Source organism: Filobasidium floriforme (genome assembly GCF_021052385.1).
Source record: "Filobasidium floriforme strain CBS 6241 chromosome Unknown HD553scaffold_1, whole genome shotgun sequence".
NCBI lineage: Eukaryota > Fungi > Basidiomycota > Tremellomycetes > Filobasidiales > Filobasidiaceae > Filobasidium > Filobasidium floriforme.
In genome coordinates this window covers 202,132-222,129 of record NW_025763622.1, presented here as the reverse complement: position 1 = coordinate 222,129, position 19,998 = coordinate 202,132, and the positions used below count along the sequence as shown (strand labels likewise).

The following is a 19,998-nucleotide window of genomic DNA, read 5'->3' as shown; positions in this document are numbered from 1 at the left end:
TTCAGCCACTCTTACCTACACCCCAGCCTCAACAATAGCGACACAGCAAGAACACACTTGAAGACCATACACTCCCCAAGTACAGCCGTCGAAGTTGCGGCGGTCCGGGACCGATAGCATCTTCTAGGAGCCAAAGCGACTCGAGCCGAAGGATAAACAAAGACGACGGGACGCCAAACGGCAAGGCAAGAAGATCTTGCGCTCTTGCGGTACCTTCTTCGTCGTCAAGCTGGGTAACAAGAGAAGGGTGGAACAGTATCGGCTGGATTCTTGATACAAGGTCATACAAGCACAGAACTGAACTGAATAGCATCGTGCAATCCAGTAAGTCGACACACCTATCGCTTCGGCATGTCTCTTCGGATCTCTTCCTCAATGGCGACTGATGATGCTTTTGTTTCTTAACTTCTTCAAACATCCCTCAACATATATACTACTACTTCCTCTGAACGACGTTGGACCTGACCAACCTCTGGTAGAACCCGCACGTCGTGATTCGCACGGAAGTCTGACCCAATCATCCAGTCATTTTATCGATACCATCTTCAACAACCGGCAATCAACAACAACAACGACAACAACCATATCAAAAACATAGCGATAGCAATCTCTCCATCACAACGCATATGGTAAGTCATCCACCTGCTCTCCACCATCCTTCTGCGTTTACCTATAAGCATTTCCAGCTAAACCCTAAACCTACGACCCTTCGGCCAGATCCGACGAAGACCATGAGCAAAGTCCTCCCCGTCAACAACGCTCTCATCCAGCTTCGACAACGTCGACAGATGAAATCCAAGAACGACACCGCCAATGAAGATGAACCCGTTCGGACTCGTGCGTTCAAACTGGAAGAGAAGTTGAGACAACCCGAACCTCCCTTCGCGAACCCGTTTGCCGAGGATGGTGGATTCGGCGGGCTCAGCGGGGCCAGACGCAGAGACAAGCAGAATGGGAGGAAAGAGGAACCCGACGATGGCACCGATGACGAGGATGATGAGGAAGAGGATGAAGAGAGTGATGATGATTACCGTGCCGGTAGAGCATCTATTTCGAAGTCGAAATCTACCCCTAAATCAAGAATCTTGGACAAGAAGCCTGCGAGGACTAGACCCAACACATCTTCCTCCTCATCCAAAGTACAGACTCGAGGCAAGAGGGGCCGATCAACCGGAGTGATCACTATCGGATCGAGCGATGAAGACGAGAACGAGGAAGATGGATTCGAGATCACCGAAGTCCGTCTGAACGCTACTCCGAGCAAGAGTACGCGTAGCAGGCGAGGGGATGTACAACCGAAAGCCTCTGGATCTGGATCCGCGAATAAGACGAAAGCCCATGTGAAACCTGAGCCCGAAGTTGCTTTTAAACTTAGAAGGGGAAAGACGAACGGGAACCAGAGAAGGCCTGGACCTCAAGACGAAGAGGACGAGGACGAAGTCGAGAACCGGGTGGAGGGCGAGATCAAGTTCGTCCCGCTCGAGGAGGAAGATAGATTTAGGATCGTTACTCGAGGTGAAAAGGGCGGAGAGAAGCGTCAAGGCCACGAGGCCAAGGAGGCAGGCAATGCTCCAGATGCGGCAGGAGCAGGTCGAGCGAGAGATATCGAGCAGGAGCAGGAAGTTGCGCCCGACGAGCCACGTGCAGAAGTTGGGGGCGCTGAAGCTGTCCGGGCAGTAGTAGCACTGGAAGCGGCAATTGAGGATATGGACGTGGATCTTGATATCGGTATCGACCACGACAACAACAACAACAACAATGACGAGGAGGACGATTTCTGGGCTCACATCCCGCAGGAGCTTTGGGACGAGGCGAGACCTGCAGGACCGGCAGCTGTGCCCGCCCTCGTACCTGGACCAGTAGCAGCACCTGTACCGCCTCAACCTGCCCGTCTCCTGAGTATGGTCGACATCCCCGAGATCATCCCTCTTGTCATTTCGCTTATCCCAGACGTCTGCCCGGATCATCTCCGAGGTGTCATCGAGGGTCAAATCTTCCGAGATCCGGCTCGTCAGATCACGGCTGAAGATGCTTGCGGAGAGATCCTTGCGCATCTGTTCGATACGGATCTCGCTAGGTACCCGAAAGTGAAGGACAACAAGCGGAAAGCTGAGGATGAAGCTGGGCCTTCTGCACCAAAGAAACGCAAGCCGGATGAAGACGATGGGGTTTTGGACGTGGACGAGATTGAGTATCTCGTTGATGGAAGGGTGAACTACAAGAGCGAAAAGGTCAAGCTGGACGACAGAAAAGGATGGGCATATCGCAAGAGCGCGACTAAAGACTTGCTCAACTTGTTCCCCCTGATGACTCAAAAACAGTCAGTAACCTTCACTCCAAGCTGTTTGCATCCCTCTCGGAAATGATTGCTGATTCGGTTCTGTTGTCATCCCGGTAGTATTACGGACAACCTGAACTTTCACATCGGACTTTACGTTCCAACATATCTCGATCTCGCCTTTCAATACACCTTGCCCGAAGATCAGAGACCCTGGCGAGCGATGAAAGTGCCTCGCGAAGTTGATCTTACCAAACAAGAAAACACCAAGGCGAAGGGCAAGGCCGCGAAGCAGGTCGATGAAGGCGCGGTGACGTTTGCAGAGGAGAAGGAGTTCTTGATAGGTCTGCTCTGTGCGTCGAAAGACTGATCGATTCTTTCGAGGACTCGCATAGCTAACTGAAGGCATATTCACATAGTCGAGAACGCGGATACGTGCAGCATCGAGGCGGTCAAAATATTGCAACCACTCGAGGGTGATGGGGATACCGAGTGTCAATGCTGTTTCGGGGATGATCATCTGGTAAGCATACAAAGTGGCGAGTTCTGTCATTTGTCGGAGCCTCGAACTCATGGGAGGATTGCAGGTCTACATGATACAATGTCGGGACGGACACTTTTTCTGCCGAGATTGTTTCAAGCGCTTGTTGGAAACGGCATTGGGAGATCAAAAGGCGGTAAGTGGCCTGTCCTCCTGCACCAGTCGGTTTCCTCAAGTTGACCATGTGTGACAACAGCCCGTCCACTGTATGCATGAGAGCGGCTGCCGTGCCGAGTTCACCGAACGCGACGTCAAAAAAGTCTTGACTCCAAAGGTGACGAACAGTTATTTTGCGTTGGTCCAGAGGAAGGAGCTCGAAGCCGCGGGTCTGGAGAATCTCGAAACGTGCCCATCTTGCGAATTCGCTATCGTCATCGACAACGAACATGAAAAGCTGTTTACCTGCCAGCATCCGAATTGTCAAGTTGTATCATGTCGAGCTTGCAAGAAACCGGTCAGTTCCCGCATCGGGCCAGGTACCGTAGACCTATACTCACTGTGTTGTCATTACAGGACCATATTCCTAAGACCTGTGCTGAGGCTGCGGCGGAAGACGAGCATCTGAATTCTAGGCATACTATCGAAGAGGCCATGACCCAGGTTAGCGTTGACGGCAGTATCTGACTGTGTATGCCGCTGACTGGGCGTTTCACCTGCAGGCGTTGGTTCGCAAATGTCCCAAGGCCAGCTGCCAGAAACCTTTCCTCAAAGAATCTGGTTGTAACAAAATCACCTGGTGAGTGCGATGTCGTTCTTTATTATCGATAATTCGCGCTGAAATCGGTCAGCATTTCGACCCTCGGCTGCAGTACATCGTGCGGGACTGTCTCTTGTTACATCTGTAGAGCGATCGTAACCGTTGGGTATGCACATTTCAATCAAGGTGAGTGCAAATTCGATCTCCGAGTGTCTTTATACCATAGGGCTGAGTGAACCGGTTACGCGATCGCCCAGCTGGTTATGGGGGCAATAAAGCTAATCCATGCAGATTATGGGACCCGGTCAATGCGGCCGAGCTTTACCAAGCCGAGGTAAGTTCTGTACGAGCTCGAAAGCAGCAAAGTTTGATTGAAGGCTAATGTTGCATCCGACAGGTCGCCGAAGCGCGAAACCAAGCTCAAGATCAGGTCATCAACGAAGCAGCTCGTCTCGGTCGACAAATCGCTCAACCCGACGTGGAAGTGGCCCTTCCGCAACAAAACGAAGTGTTTCGTCCGGCTGTAATTCCAGGCGCTTATCCTGCACACGCTGCTGCGGTGGTACCTCCCCAGCTGGCTCAACCGCAACCACAGGCCGCTCCGCCTGCTGGTGGACCTGGCGCAGCTCATCTCCCGGTACCAAGAGCTGCAGAAGGGATCGGGCGAGCCCAATTCGACGCTGCTCGACGTATCTACGAAGGTCGGATTCTGGAAGAGCAGCAACTTCGACCTGGAGTGCCGTTGGCCGGGCCAGTCGTCGCGAGAATTCGGGCCGAGTATAGGGCTCGAATCGAAGCGATCATGCGAGACATGGCAGTCGCACGAGGAATTGCAGCACCGCAAGCCGGAGCGTACGTCGCAGCGAACATTGATGCGGTCTTTAGAGAAGTCGCGCGTGGAATTCCAGAAGCGCACGCTGCCGCTGCTGTACGACCCCCTCCGCCACGCGCCATGGCCGCATTGCAGGCTCAGGCTCAGGCTCAGGCCCAGGCTCTTGTTCAGGCTCATGCTCAGGCTCAGGCTCTTCGAAACGCTCCCGGAAACCGAGTGCGCTTTGCACCGGCCGCACCGGCACCACCTCCAGCGCCCGTCGTAGCAGCGCCGCCTCCAGTTCCTGCACCAGCATATCAAGGTCGCCTGCGTGGTCATCGTTGATGCGAGATAAGTTGATGTACGAAATCAGCGGCAACGATGGGAATGGCGGTGATAATAACAATGACAATATCACGAGCAATAAAAACAGAATCACGAGGCCTTTCGGCACAACAACAATTCTCGGACATGATAGCCGACAGATCGTGAGAATTCGCATTTTGTAACTAGCTTGAATCTCGCTTGTCCTATACCATGATGAACCAACGTAGCGATCTCTCTCAAATGATTTTCCAGTTCAAAAACAGCGACCGGCTCACGAGCGATCTAGCTCCACTAGTGAGGATTCGTAGAAGAAACAGCGATCGCCCGATGTTCAAGTATCGGTCAAACTGCGATTCCGATAGCCATCCTGACAGGTGACTATGACGATGTGTTCATATTCAGGACCCTTGCTCGGCCTGTCCAACGTTGCGCGCCAGGTTCACCATATCCATGATCCACTTGTAGTCCCTCTCGCGGATGGTTTTGTGATCCATTGTGCAGAACAAGGTGTCGCGTGCGTGTACAAAGCTGGTGTGGCGTGCGGTAGAGCACACGACATCGTCGAAAACCCGGTAGTCCACCGGAAGGGTTGGATCGCCGCGTGGCATCAAGAAATCTCCTAACGAACCCGGCGGTGGGACCATGAAATGTCTGTAACTCGGCGGAGCCATGAAGTAGGTGATCTTCTCCAAGTCGAGATCGCTCAAAGTCTTCTTGAGATCTCGGCCTGATCGTTTTTCATTGGGATTTTTCAACTGAGGGCGGAAACCAAAGTCGCGTAGGCCAGGTAAAGCCGATACGTATTTGACGATGAGCTCATCGCTAACGTATCCATAAAACCAGAGTTTCTCAACCGTCGGCGCGCAGAGTTGAGAAAACATTTGGGCGTATTCACTCCCGCAAAACCAAGGTCCGATTTCAAGCGTACGCAAGCTGCCGATATGTGGCAGGATCCAGTTCATGAAGGGAATCAAGGAAGGGTCGACATGACGGTATCCCGCAATGTCGAGTATTTCCCTCCCTTCGATGGCAAGCCGAGTAAGAACGAATGTCGGTAATTCGACTGCGAATGCCGGATCAGAGTCATGTTCCTCAGGCTCGTCCCACTCGCGAAGGGCCATGCCTTCCATAAAAGATGGAACGTTGAAAATTTCCATTTCCATCTCCGTCCATGTTTCTGCGTGTCCACGCCAGAAAGTGACACTGGCTTTGACGCCGTCGGCTTCCAGGCGCTGGATATTCGGGCATTTCTTTGCGATAGCACGGAGTTCTGAAGGAATATCGTTTGCGAATCTCAGGAATCGAGGATAATCCGGAGCGTAGTATGTGTGGACGGCGGAAAGGTACTTCGACAAGCGGTGCTACAAGACAGGTCAGCTTGGTGTCCTAAGCGGGTCCCATACTAAACTCACCAGACCAGCCGGTTTCAGAGGATCGTTCATCAATCTTGAGAATCGATGAAGCTCGACTTTGTCTGAATCGATGTTTCTCCAGATAATGTTGACGACCAGGTCGAATTGTCGATGATCAAGTACGAGGCACTTGGTAAGCGTCGATCTCGGGCAGAAGCCGTAGATCATGAGCATGAGCTCGTCCGGTAGTCTCGGTGGAGCTGACGGGTCGTGCATGGTAGTAGCTACGGGCAATCAGACAGGTCTGATCAGTTTCCGGTGTTCAGGGCGAAGGTCAAGTAGGATACCCGCTTACGAATCGTGGTAGTCGAGGTATCGTTTGCGGCCAATCCACCGCCATCAACCATCTGTTTGCTCTGTCTCTGGCTCATTGTACTGTTGACAGAGAGGTCGATTGCGTTGGCGTAGGAAAGTATGATCGTGAAAGGCAGGCCCGATATGGCCAGAGGTCGTAATAAGTCGTAAAGAGTCGTGACGTGTTGCCTGTCCCAGAGACAGTCTAGCTTAAGAGAACTGGATGGCGAGGCAAGGATTCGTTGACAGAGTACAGAAGGGTGGGAGCTCAGAGTGACGGATCGTCAAGGCCAGGGTTTAACTGCCTCGCCCCGAACCGCCGTGACAACGTATAGACTGCATCGATGCATCCCTGTTAGCTCGTATGATACCTGGACGATGAAGTAGAGCAACTCACTGGCAATCTATACCAACTGACACGATGCTGAAGCTCTGATTCTTCGCAAAGGACCTGATGACAGAACGATCAAATAGTTGAGAACACGAGTGAAGATGATGAGAGGTAGACCGGGGGACCCCGCGGTGTCAAAGGCATACGGTCACGTGACTCGCGCGTAAGTCCAGGTTTGTCTGCAGACTCGATCGGAGGGGCGCGATTTCGATAGTAAGCAGACGAGGCCCCGGCGACCGGTATAGCTGTAAGACGAGGTATAGACGCTCATGTTGTTTGCATCTGGTTTTGCTGCATACCGCTCAGGTTCTGGTTAGCAAATCCCGAGCTCCAATGCTGAACACGGCTCCTGAAACCATGCCGAGACTGCCGCCAAACCCATGCCGAGACTGCCCGCTCGCCGGAGTAAATCGATGACGGTATATGACGAAAGTGGCGGGACCCTGCTTGCCGTTACGTTTGACAGTTTACGAATCATCTGGCGGTCAGCGGACAACCAAAAAGCAGCCAAGACCGCGCGGCCTATGCGTTCTGCTGATGATTAACATTGCGTCCGAGACGGACCACAGTGCTCCAACGGTCGGCGTACTGGTCCTCGGGCTTTGACGCGCTTAACTCCGGAGCCGGGTGCCGAGTTCGGGAAATACCGATGGTGTCCCTGGATTCCTGGGGTTTTCCTTCTTTTTCCATGCATGGGTCCTGCGAGAGGGAAGTGGGGGAGGCTGCCGCGATGCGATTCCAAGATCGATGCGTTTCGAAGTGTGTTCTTTTCATTTGTAGAGCCAGCCCCGAGGGAACATACGATGTTCTAGCGTTGTTTCTCGGCTGATCGTCGAGATTGATCTACGTTTGCCTTGCGTCGCAGATCCTTTCCAGCCATGCGATACACCCCCAGTCGTGAATCGTATATAGCCCGCCTTGTTCAGTTCGAGTACGAGACGCGCCCGCGACCGTCTGAAGATCGTACGAATGGTAGCTTCCCCAATCGAGGTGTTCGGATGACTAACCAGCCTCGACACAATGTCGGACGACCCAAAACGGTCCCAAGCCTTCCTTACGATCGAGGTTTCGCAGTTCAGCAGATGGAACCAGAGCTTGGACAACAACAAATACGCAGAGGCTGCGTCGGGTCCACAAGCGGAAGAAGAATCACTGGGTCTCCTCGCAAGGTCGAGCGAGGACAATGGATATAGCGGGTGATGTCATTTTTAAGTTCCGTTCAAGCCAGTGGCGCTCTAGTCTGTCGAGTGTCTGTGCAGCAAGAGAGACAGGTGTCGCAGTTTTGACAAGGGAGCAATGGCGACTGTATTTGGTGTTTGAATCGTTCAGCTCCAAGGCGGTCTGCCGGCGAGACTCTGGATATCATTTCCTTTTGCTCGTGCCGACGCGACGATATCGGATTGGAAGAATGCGAGGCTGTGTAGTGATTGTCCCTCCACATACACAAAACTCGCCAAGCACCCCGACAGTAGTGAAGGTTCCGAACGCGACCCTCGAAGGGGTGCGAGCCGCGGATCAAGACGGATGCGGTTAGGATTTGTCTTTGATCTTGATCAGATCCCGCTCGTCGACATCTGATCTCTATCCCCGGGGTCCTGCCATCGCTCGGCCAGTTTCTCACCTCGGGGACAGTGTGTGTACAAGGCGCAGGAAGCCGGGAAGACGGCGGACGCGGGCATCGAAAGCGTGGCGTTCAAGAAAGCCCCTCTCCCCGGCCGAGGGAAAGGCGGTTGACCGACCAAGGGCCAGGGAGAAATAGATATCGCTTTCGATCGAGCAAGGCAGGTGGACAAAACATACAATACACGCTCTGACCATTCCATAGCACGAACAGTACAGCTCGGCTGCGACACATCTCTTTATCGAGACCTCCACTACTTTCGATCCTTGTACATGCTAGAGGCCAAGAGGAGATAATAGCGCTAGCTTTGCTTTCGATACTTTCATAATACCCGGTAGACTTCGCAAGCAACCCCTGGCTCTTATCCTCCTTGCCAGCCATACCTCGCAACCGGATCCACCTCTTTTGAAACTGGATCCACCTGCCTTGGAACAGGGCGTGATCGCCTAAGCAATTAATCTTGCGTTCCATCGGATAATACCAGCTTCGAATCGCTTCATAATCGCATACATCGACAGAAGCAGAGCGGTCAACCAAACACGAGTGACCTTTCTGCCTCCTCTTGGACATCTATCTTCCCGTCCTACCCTACCCTTTCTCGCGATCAATCCATTTCCCACAAGTCGATAATCGCTGCGGGTCGAAGGAACCGGTTCGGTCTTGTCGGCTCAGCGAACCAGGGGCAACAACACAGCATCCCCTCGAATCTCTTGCCTGGCACGACGTGCTTTCGGTCCCTTCAGTCGCCCTCCACATCGGAACCTCCACACGGACCCTACAAGGGTATATAGGCAACAACACACGAAAAGCTCGAGAGCTCAGCGAGCTTGATCGTCCCCGCCGATCCCTTTCATTTCCGACCCTTTTTTCGAACTAGGAAAACGTGAGACTTCGGCGAGGCAGACAATCACCTTGCGGCTATAGCTATAACGATATCCTACATCGCGGCAGCGGGCAGGTATATGTTCTTGGCCTCTTGGTAGCTTGCCGATCAACCGGCGCCCGAAAGAACGGCCTCTTAGCGCGAAATCTGCATCCGTCGGCTAGACAGCTGAGGTGGGTATTGGTTCCGACGACCATTACTCATCGAATTGGCGGAGCTGACGAAATTTCTACCTACACACGGTAGTGCTGCAGCCAGCTCTCCGACTTCTCGGTGCCGGCCTTTGAGTACAAACATAGAATCAATTTACTACAATCTACGACCCATTCACTTGGCTCGGATCTCGGTGGCCGTCGAGTTGGCACGATCTCGTCGATCCGCACGATACTTAAGGATCAGCGAAGAAGAGGTTGTGGAGCGCGAGCAAACAACTTCTTTCAAACTCTCGGACTTCTTCACTGATAGGACACCGATCAAGCCAGATACCATCTACTACTGCATTCGGACATCAACAACCTACGAAGTCTCTTCTGTACACTAGCGACGGACAAAGATCGCACAAGGCGATCGCCCGACCCTACCCCGTATTCGTCATCGAGAGGTGTGTGGGTACCAGAAATCTCAAGCCACACGCGCTGCTTCCGCTAGTCCCACTAGTGAGCGCGCGCTCGCCCTTGACCATCCTCGACCACACTATATAATCTGGTCCGGACCCCCCTCAACAAGTCTACTCTTCTACACCTACTACTTCTCTACCTCAGCACCGGTTCACCGTCAACATCGACTTGCTCCCATCGACCCCCTGTCCACCCATACATCATGTCGAACGCATCCCCTACCGTGCCCATGGCCGAACCTCCCTCGTATGAAACGCAACAGGCGCGTCATCCGGGCCAGCAACCTCCTCAAAACCAGCAGCAGCAGCAACAGCAGCTGCAGCAGCAGTACCATCATCCGGCTTCGACTACCTCTGCCATGAATGGTTTCTACCATGCCATCCAGCAGAGGCACGGTCAAGCCGATGCTATGATCAAGGACGGCGAGGTGAGTTCTGATTTTCGCGATCTGGTCCAGTTCGCAAAACAACTCTTCAAAGAGTTGATCGGTCTGGATCTCTTTCGCTACCAGATGGCTCATCAGAACCAGGCCAACGTCTCGTTGTTCTCTCCCTGGTTCAACTTTGGCACCTCTGGCGCCGCCTTCTTGCCGATGCCGTCGCCCTCGTTGGGAGACAGCATCAACGACACCTTCGTCCCTTGGTCGGAAAACATCTTCTCGTCCGGTCTCACTCCCACGCCCGGACAACCCATGTCGCAAAACTACCCCATATCTGACATGCATCCTCACATGCAAGGCGGCCCCGAGGACAGGACCTTCATCAAGCAAGAGGCCCCGTTCATGCCGTTCGCGATGCCTAATATGGGCGGAGGCGACAACAAGCGCCAAGGACCCGCCGCGGACTTGCGCAAAGAGTCTCTCGCTAGCGGGCCCGGTTCGGTGTCCCGCGTCGACTCGTCGTCGTCCGGAGCTTCGGCTGCGTCGATGCTCATGGATGGCAACGTCAGGACCCCGACCCCGTTGTTCAAGAGTCGAGAACCTCCTCGATCTTTCGACTCTACCGGGAGTTATTTCACCTACCCTCGACCTGGAGGCCCAGAACAGATGCCTTCGAGCTATCAACACCAGCCCCAGCTCTATTCGCACCAGAGCGACACTTCGCAACAGGCCGTCCAGCCGTCGCAGCTGTTTCATCAGAGCCAGCCTTCTTTCCAAGGTCACGTGCCGAACCAGTTCATGAGCTTCCCCCCTGGCTTGATGCAACAAAATATCTCCCAACACCAGAGCTATATGCATCAACCGGATCGTCAGAACTCGCGAGAATCTACGTCTTCCGAAGCCTCGAGCATCTCGCCGGCCATGCTCAACTCGAGGGCGCCTCGGACCGGTTCGCCCGTCTCGATGTACAGCGATGATGTGCTCCATTCGATCTCGGCCCAGACCAGCCCTCGGTCTCAAGTTTCACTCCACCTTCCCGGGCCGAACTATAACAACACCGCCTCGGGAAGCGCGGGACAATACACCTCTGGACCTGGATCCTTGCTCAAAACCCATCGAGACTCGACCAGCTCGATGCAGACCGACATGTCGGCCGATGGCGTCGAAGGCGTCGATGTCAACGCGGACGACGATCCCGACAGCATGCGCAAAGAGAAGAACGGAATGATCTGGGGAATGGATGCCCCGACCTATTACAAGATGTCGGCCGTGGAGAGGAAAAAGCTTCGGAACAAGCTCAGCGCGAGGACGCATAGGGTCAAGCGCAAACGTAAGTCTGATTCCTAGAACCGCCAACATGTCCCGGGTGTTAACGAGTCATTCCGATATACAGAAAAGGCGCAAGATACTGAACAACAGTTGGAGGTGGCCCGAGATGAAATCGATCAGCTGCGAGCTGAGAATGCTGCGCGTGAGTTCATTTATCACTGGTGGATCTACTTGCAAGGCTTTCATGACTGATGAACCGTCTCATCCTTGATGCAAATCAGTTCAAGCGCGGCTCGCCAAGTACGAAGGGGGCCAATGCTGACGAAGCGACGACGACGGCTTTTGCCGTTCTGTACAAGCAAATCGAAACAAAATCGCAATCCCCGACATAACAGTGGGACGATAAAAGCTCTAATGTTGGCATCTATAGGCCCGGGTGTATGTAACATCGAACTACCTTCTTCGCATATTTTTCTTCAAGCCTTGTATCCATACAGCATGGCCAATGTCATTACGTGATCGTGTAGCACTCTGAGAGCGTCGCTGATGTTTTAAATCGGAAGAACTGTTGCGTCGAACCTTCTCTCACGGTGCTGTGGCTCTTGGCGTTTCCCGCTCTTCGGAGAGACGCTGGTAAGCCAGTCGCTGGAAACAATTCAATTTCCCCAGGAAGATAACGCCAATCTGTTCAGGCGTCCGGGCGGTAGAAAGGCAGGCACAGGAGAGAAGCGCCAAAGGAGCGACGTAGTCTTTAGTTGTTGGGCCCGCCGGGGCCATTTCGAATCGAAAGCCGACTTACCGGGTATTGCTGCATCCGATCGAGCAGGTCCAGCACGGCGTTTCGAACGCTCTGTGACGGGTGGAACAAGCCCAATGCTATGGGCGTCAGGCCCCCATTATGGTGTGGTAGTTGCGAGATGAGCTATCAGGTGGAAACTGAACGATCAGCCCTGACCACTTCAGATCCGTTCCATGTTGGGAGGTAGCCCGTATCTTGGCTCTACCCGCCAGTGGCGCCACGGAACAATACTTACGTCGGCGATCCGTGGGTACGTTGTCACACTGGCAGCGAGGCTTCGGTAAATCAGCGCGGCTTCGCTTTCCGACATGGGTTTGGCGTTCCTGAGTCTCGAAAGTTGATGCTGCACGTCCAGCTGAGGAACCGCGAATGGCGAGTCGAGCCAGGTTCGAAAGTCCTGCATGAGGTTCCGAGAGCTTTTCAGTCATGCGCAATTGAATTGAAATACCTCGGTGCGGCTGACCTCTCGCCAATATCGATAGCTCCGAGTACGCCTCCACCCCTCGATTCTATTCGCATTCGTTAACCACTCTTTGGTCTTTGTCGATTCGTCCGGGAAAATGAACCCGCCTCCGAGCGAAGACTCGCGAAAGGGCTGTGAAGGGTACCCGATGCTGGTCTGGCCATAGAATTCCTCCTCATATCGAGCTGCCATACGGACAAATTTGCTCATATACTCTGTGAAACGGGCGCGAATGGCGGGTTCCCCGTAGTGAGCGTTGATCGAGGCGACAATCTGTCGAACGCGCAAACAATCAATCAGCGCAGTTGATCGATAACAGGAAGCTGCACCACTCACTTCTTCCATAAACATGTTATCCGGCGTATCAGGATTATACGATCGCATCTCCTTGTTCGAGGGCCCTCCCGCATGTCCCGACAAGCTTTCGGTGTCGTTCCCCCAGTTGGCCTGCTCGGTACTAGTGGGAGTCTTCATGCTCGTATCCCTGTCACTGTTATCGTTCATGAGACCCTTCGAGACTGTGATCCTGCCCGTCTCGAGGTTGCACAAGAGATCCCACGTATGCGGCAGATCTTCGAAACGCGGATTTGTTACACCTGCTATGTACCCCGGAACCTCTTCGAGAATGTCCAGCCCGGCCAGATTCGAATAAGGGAAAGCCCTCTCGGCAAACCCACGCAGGACGGGTGCCGTCAGCGCGCACGCCGCCAGGACGAAGTTGGCCACATGTCCCGCTGGTTGTCCATGACCCAGGAAGATGATCCTCTTCTGGGTCAGTAGCGCGTTGAGCAAGAGGATGATAGGATGTGTGAATGCGCCCGCGGTATGCAATTGAGGGTGAAACGGTGGGGCGAACGGTACGGGCACGGAAGGCGTAAACGTCTGGATGAGCTGAATGATCGAGTACTGTGTGTTCGTATCAATGTCAGCAGCCGCAACGTCCCGTACGAGAACACCGAACTTCAACTCACATCGCCGACCTCTTCCGGAAATATGGAGAGCGGGACCCTGATTGGTATACTCAATCCGCTATACTCGGCCACAGTATCGAAATAATGCGTATCCTTCGGCCCCACCGCCTTCCTGACCGTCCCCCCAGCATCCAACTCGGGCCGCCCGATCCCCAAACCACGATATTGCTGATTTTGCTGTTGTTGCTGTATCTGCGCCTGATTCGTATTTGTCGATGGACTGGCCGCTCGACTGCTTCCCGGTCTGCCGGACGATTCCGAGCCCATTCCCACCTCCTTGTCGCCCAACAAGGACGACCTCGACGTCTTTCTCATCCGCCTCCCGCCGCCATCAGACAATCTCGTCAAAGTGCTCTTGAACGATTTCCTCATACTGAGCCCTGATCCAGAGCCAGAGGTAGAGCCAGAGCCGCCGTTGTGGATGGTCACTCCACCGCCTGGACCCGAAGTCGACGAAGCGTTGAGCGTCGAGCCCAGTCCTTCCGGTACCCAATCCGGCTCAAAGACGTCCAGATCCTCCATCCCGCCTGCTTCCCCCGTATCTCCCTCCACGCCTCCCGACGCTCCGTTAACATTCCCTCCAAGCCCCAATCCAAGTCCTGAGCCCGGACTAGTGAACTTTTCGGCGAACAGATCTTTCCTCTCCGAATTTCTCAAGATGATCCGTTCGGCCCTGGACAACGTCGGACAACCTCGAAGAGAGACGTTGTTGAGCGAGTCGAACAGTTTCGCCAGGACTTGCGGGGAAGAGGATTGATAGTATTCTTCCAGAGCGAGCAAGAGTAAAGGCTGTGGCGACCATAAGTGGAATGTCGGTTTGTGGAGGACGGCAACGAAGACGATCAGATATACTGTACTGTACCGCAACGCGCTGTAGTATCGCGAATGTCCCACCTAGACTGGCTCACCTTGTAAATCTGGATGTACGGCTTCGTAGTACAGATAGCCAACGCCTTGACCATAGCTCCCCTAGAGTTCCGAACGAATCACACAAAGCACCTGCGACTTGATCAGCTCGACTTCCCTTCCGGCGCACACCTCGCCTCGCGATGATTCACCGTCTGACGCTCTTATCCTCCTTCATCCTCACGCAATTCAGGACGAACAGAAGCTCCCCCAATTCTTCTTCTTTCCCTTCTTCCCCCCTTGTTGCCCCTACGTGTGTGCCTGCACCTGTGTTCGCATTGACACCTGAACTTGTGCCCGAGCCCAGAGGTGCTGAAGCCGTCGCAGAAGAAGGAGATTCCGAGGCTAAGACGGGCGCTACGGCGTTCCTCTTCGTCTGATTCAGATAGAAGATCGTCCAATCTTCTGGTCTTAAGTGGGCCCCGTCGGGGAGCATGAGTTCTGCCAAGGTGCTGCAGTTTATAGTTCAGCGTGTCGGTAGAGTGATGTGTAGGGTATCGTAATAAAAGGTTCAGGCATAATACGAATTGCATACGTCTCCATGAGCCTGTATTCATAATAGACCTCAAGGCCACATGAAGGACTTACTGTTCATCCGTTCCCGTAGGGAATGGATACTGGTGCGTCAAGGTGGCTCCTTGATCGATATCAAACTCGGCGAGGAGGACGAACTTGACGGGTTCTTCCACGACGTCCGTATCTTGTCTTTCATGTTGCTGCAGCCTGGTGGAGATCTTTGTTCCCCTTCCAGCAGCAGGTGTGGATGCGGAGGTGGTCGTATTCGAGCTCGTCTTCGGTATCCGAAGTGCCCCATCCTCCTCCTCCGCCGTCACCCCACCCTGCCTTGAAGCTTGTCCCTGCTCATGTCCTGGTCCCTGTGCTTGCTGTCCTCCATGCCCATGAGTCGGCAAGACAAAGGAACTTTCCAACAACCCCGGGTCGATCTCGTTGTCCACCAAGGGCCGGGTGGCCAGGATCATATCGACGGTCGAATCCGACATGACCGGCATTTCCGATTGCAAGGACGATGTCGAGATGGATGTCGACATCTTGCGATGGGCTGGCTTGGCGGCGCAAGCAGCAGCAGATGGGACGAGGCGGAGTGGTGTACAAAGTGTCTGAGTCTGAATCGATTGCTTCGTTGCGGGAGAAAGAGGGATGGTGTGATATGGTCGATCATTGCAAGTGGAGGTGATGCTCCCTCTCTCTCCTTTGACCTGATCACCGAGCGATATCACCATGTGCATGGCAGCATTTCAACGACGACGACGACACTCCGATTCAAACTCAACTCCGACCTGTGCCCTCGCACACTGCATGGTCTTCCTGATAGTCATAGCTCGCAGGTCTGACAGAGTATCAGTGTGTAGGATAAATATAAGTAGTGAGGTCGACGAGCAGGTCTCTCGGTCGAGTATCGTCCGGAAACGAAACTTGAATCGAATTGGTCCTAAAAGCAACGAACCTCTAGCAATACCATAGCTCATAGCTACCAACAACTACAAGCTATCACACCAGTCTTTCACCTCCGTTGATCACCAATCATGCCGGCCCTAGTACAACCACACTCATCCATGCACATGCAAGACCCGGACCCGGCGACAACACCCTGGGAAACGTCGTTTCACTTCAAGACCTCCCTAGGCAAACGACAACGAGATGGGGACGATGAGGGGGGCGTGTTCTTCAACGCAAAAACGGCACATTTGCATGATGCTGGAATGGGAGGAGGTGTGGGTATAGCAGGAGGGAACGTCATGGGGATGGCTCTGGGTCAGGAAGGTGGAGACACGTCTTTGAGGAGGTTTGGGATGAAGAGGCTTAAGAGCACCAGCGTGAGTGCTTTTAGCTATATAACATTCGTCCTGCGACCTTGTTCGGCGTGGCGTATGACTACAGTAGGAAATCTGTACTGACTGGAGATGTCTGTCGGTCGCTCTCCATATTACAGGACACACCCAGCTCGTTCTCCCTCTCCAGCTCCTCATCATCCCCATATCACCCGAATCCACCTGCTTTCCTCCATACCACATCCAGCTCGACATTCCCCTTCGCATCCAGCTCCACGACGAACACAACAACGGCAAACACAACCACGACTCCTACTGCGACGACGACCTACCCCACTTACTCTCCCAGCCCGTTCTTTCCTACCGCCGCTTCGTCCGTTTCTACACCAGGATTACAATCCGGTTCTGACAACCGGTCTTCCCAAAACGGAATCCCCAGCTTTTTCGGGAATGCCAATACCAACGCTCCCGGGAACGCCTACCCTGCCCCAGGTCCTTCGACAGACTATGCCTTAGTGCCGGGAACAGGCAGTTTGAGCCTACAGCTACATCCCCATCACAATCATGACAGCAACAACTACAATAACGAGGATGGCATGGACGTGGGGATGGAGATGGATGCTCAGGACATGGAAGACCCGTTCTCTGCGCACCCGAACGCTCCGCCTCCGTCGCTTTATTCGATGGCGAGTTCGGGGATGGGCGGCGGTGAGCTCGGAATGGAATCTGGAGCTGGGCCTTCCACCCATACTCATACCCAGAGTCATTTCGGCCATCTGCAAAACAAGGAGCTACCATACCCCCCTGTAGAGACACCTCAAAGGCAGACTCCAGCTGCAGCCCCTCATCTCGGCGAGGGGATGAAATTATCGGTCTCTGTCTCTCCGAACGACGGGTACGCGGAACCGTACTGGAGAGAAGGGATCAGGGGGCTTCGGAGTGTTGGGTTGAGGGAGGACAATGAGGGCTCGCCGGGGACGGGCACGGGGTTAGAATTTGCGAACGAAGGAAGAGGGACCAGAGCGAGGATGGTCTTGGGCACGGAGATGGGTTCACACCTCGATCAAGGTTACAATCATACTCTCATTCAGCAAAATCAGCAAAATCGGGGGAAAGAGATGGGGGTCGCAGACCTGGATTTGGGGAGGAGCGTGGCCATGGCCATGGGGATGGGGGTGGATTCGAGGATGACACATGGAGACGTCGAGATGGTAAGTCGACGAGGTTGGAGCTGGAGAGTCGAAAGAGGGAGACGGTAGCGGTGCCGAGGCAGAGTGGAGGAAGTGTGCGGCGCTGTGACGGGAACCGCGGAGAACCGATCTCGAAGGAATATCGTGAACTGAGATTCTTTTCCTTTCACCTCTCTTCATTCGACACTTCCTTGCGACGACCTGTAGGACACCTCTCCCGTCTTCTCCCACCTCCGTCTACCTCAGCCCAGTCCGGTCGATCCCAACTTTATCCCAACCGTTCTGACCGATCATCCGGGACTACCTACCACCCCCGTCGCCCCTACGTTCGATATCGCCCCTTCCGCGCCTGTCAATACGCCCGCTACGACCCCGACCAGACAAAACGCCGTGCCCAACCTGTTCATGACCGGAACTCACAACAACCCATCGAGGACGAGATAGATGTAGGAAACACGACATATCGAGGTGCATGTCCTTTCATCGACGAAAATGTGACGCCATCAGGCGTTATTGCCTTCGAGGAGGATACTGTAACAATCAGCTAGAATCAAACAAAAGGACAATCGATCCACTTTTACGCAACTATTACGACCATTCTATCTAATTCGACGAGGCCCTGAACGACGCAGATGGGTCCGCCCGATGTAACGCCCTTTGTAATTACGGTGCGCGGTTATCGCACACGCACGAAATGTCAGATTTATGCTTGTTTCTTCACATATCCACGCTCGCCTTGAACGAGACAGCATTACCGACAAGTGGACGTCAAAGTTGACCAGTTACGACAAGAAATACACGGCTTAAGATTCAATCCATGACAATTAGATTCATGCCTGTCCTGGGCCAAGAGCGCTGCTACGACACATGACGATCAGGAGAACAGGGATCTCGACGAGAGTGGCAACGTCGCTCAAAACGATGAGCGCCGCTGGAGGATGTTCAACCCTGGGCAGACCCTCCGTCAGCGCGGACGGCTTTCGTGAAAACCTAGATGAAGCCCACTGTTTGAGTTCGACAGATTCTCAATCCCAGTAGTCAGAGAGTCAATTCTCAAATGACAAGAAGCGCGCCACGCTTCGGTCCCTCGTTTCATTCATTTCGGCAACACATTGAATTGTTCTCGTCATGGGGTTGATGCTCTTGCCTCGTCATGAGTTGCGTGTAATGGAGATCTTTTCATGTGCTCGAGGACTGTGTTGTAGGACAATTGTAATTTACTTCGAACGGCTACGAAATGGTTTATAAGCTATAAGACGGCACAAACATACCTACATAAGGGACTTGTAAATATACCTGAACTCCGCAACATTCGAAGAGAGAAGATAACGAAAGCAAAAAAAATAATAGGTCTGGAACTCCCCCGTCGTGTCTATAAGGTGTTCTATTTCTATGTTGTCCTGTCGAGGTGTGAAGCTGGTAGTCGGACCTGTTGAAGGTCAAGTCCAAGGTGAAGTCGAAGGCCGATATCCAGTGGGTAGTCCAGAAGGAAATAATCCAGAGAAAGGGCGAGTTGGGAATCGAACGCAGGTCGCGCGCGTGCGCGTCTTACAGTTGACGAACCCTCCTTGCGGAGCAGCCCTCGCCCGAAACCACTAGACCAGCCGACCTAATTTGGTGGTATGTTCCGATGACCATATCAAAGCTCTATGATCCATTCCTGACCGGATCAATATCAGGCTTCGAGAGGGCTCACTCGAGGTCCGCATCCGGGCGCATTGCTGCGACAGTCCTTTGCCCACAAGCTCAAGAACCACCGTATACAGCTCATTGATACCCTTACCAAACCTCTGGATACCCAACGGCTCATTGTCGCGTCGAGAAGGGCACCGATCTTTCCCTATACCTAGCTCCCAGACCTCAAACTTCGCGCTCTTCACCTTGAACGGTCGTACACTATGTCATGTGCAGGCGCACCCGCCGTCTCTTTCATGTCGCATTGGTGCGGCAAGTCGATCCAAACACGTTCGCCCCACCTAGTAGCCGATCCTAGATTATGGAAAGTTTTCTGGAAGCAGCGATTCGACCGTGAGAAATGCACCATATGTCAAAGACTAAGATTATGCTTGAAAAGCGAAAAAACGACTGACAGTCCAGGACCTGGAATGTATGCCTCCGCCCCTTTAGTCAGATTAGACGGCGACAGCGGTCCCGCTTCCTTCTACTTCATTTACGCCACTCAAAACTGTCGTCGACCATGTCCAAAATGTCAATCCCCCTACTTGCTGCTATGATCAAGACCTGTCCATACCAGCTCAATTGGAAGGACTCGACTTCTTCCCTGTCAAAGCAGTGTTTCAGATCGGATGGAATATGACATGCCGAATGATGCTTGTAGGCGGCACGAAATCAGCGTCCA

At 53.5% G+C, this 19,998-nt stretch overlaps 5 protein-coding genes across 5 annotated transcripts; 3 read left to right on the top strand and 2 right to left on the bottom strand.

Moving 5' to 3' along the window:
* Positions 1 to 731: 731 nt before the first annotated feature.
* Positions 732 to 4,672, top strand: HD553DRAFT_338001 (uncharacterized protein; the record flags this gene model as incomplete). The annotated part of the gene is made up of 10 exons (XM_046182318.1): positions 732 to 2,320; positions 2,399 to 2,631; positions 2,698 to 2,801; positions 2,866 to 2,955; positions 3,016 to 3,273; positions 3,333 to 3,419; positions 3,479 to 3,555; positions 3,629 to 3,702; positions 3,774 to 3,850; positions 3,914 to 4,672. 10 exons carry the CDS (start codon positions 732 to 734, stop codon positions 4,670 to 4,672), a joined length of 3,348 nt encoding a protein of 1,115 aa, XP_046039950.1.
* Positions 4,673 to 4,859: 187 nt separating this feature from the next.
* On the bottom strand, positions 4,860 to 6,836 carry HD553DRAFT_1011 (uncharacterized protein). Its single transcript, XM_046176372.1, has 4 exons — positions 6,758 to 6,836; positions 6,362 to 6,696; positions 6,067 to 6,290; positions 4,860 to 6,015 (listed from the first exon to the last, which is right to left on the bottom strand). The coding sequence occupies exons 2-4, from the start codon at positions 6,435 to 6,437 to the stop codon at positions 5,053 to 5,055; spliced, it is 1,263 nt and encodes a 420-aa protein (XP_046039949.1). The 5' UTR covers positions 6,438 to 6,696; positions 6,758 to 6,836; the 3' UTR covers positions 4,860 to 5,052.
* Positions 6,837 to 10,074: 3,238 nt separating this feature from the next.
* Positions 10,075 to 11,842, top strand: HD553DRAFT_337999 (uncharacterized protein; the record flags this gene model as incomplete). The annotated part of the gene is made up of 4 exons (XM_046182317.1): positions 10,075 to 10,299; positions 10,384 to 11,581; positions 11,645 to 11,722; positions 11,802 to 11,842. 4 exons carry the CDS (start codon positions 10,075 to 10,077, stop codon positions 11,840 to 11,842), a joined length of 1,542 nt encoding a protein of 513 aa, XP_046039948.1.
* HD553DRAFT_302107 (docking domain of Afi1 for Arf3 in vesicle trafficking-domain-containing protein) lies at positions 11,712 to 15,808 on the bottom strand. The gene is made up of 9 exons (XM_046178696.1): positions 15,248 to 15,808; positions 14,812 to 15,111; positions 14,662 to 14,722; positions 13,754 to 14,542; positions 13,119 to 13,688; positions 12,783 to 13,055; positions 12,555 to 12,716; positions 12,320 to 12,442; positions 11,712 to 12,204 (listed from the first exon to the last, which is right to left on the bottom strand). Exons 1-9 carry the CDS (start codon positions 15,706 to 15,708, stop codon positions 12,106 to 12,108), a joined length of 2,838 nt encoding a protein of 945 aa, XP_046039947.1. The 5' UTR covers positions 15,709 to 15,808; the 3' UTR covers positions 11,712 to 12,105.
* Positions 15,809 to 18,359, top strand: HD553DRAFT_302105 (uncharacterized protein). The gene is made up of 3 exons (XM_046178695.1): positions 15,809 to 16,494; positions 16,611 to 17,660; positions 17,847 to 18,359. The coding sequence occupies exons 1-3, from the start codon at positions 16,204 to 16,206 to the stop codon at positions 18,081 to 18,083; spliced, it is 1,578 nt and encodes a 525-aa protein (XP_046039946.1). The 5' UTR covers positions 15,809 to 16,203; the 3' UTR covers positions 18,084 to 18,359.
* The last annotated feature ends 1,639 nt before the right edge of the window (positions 18,360 to 19,998 follow it).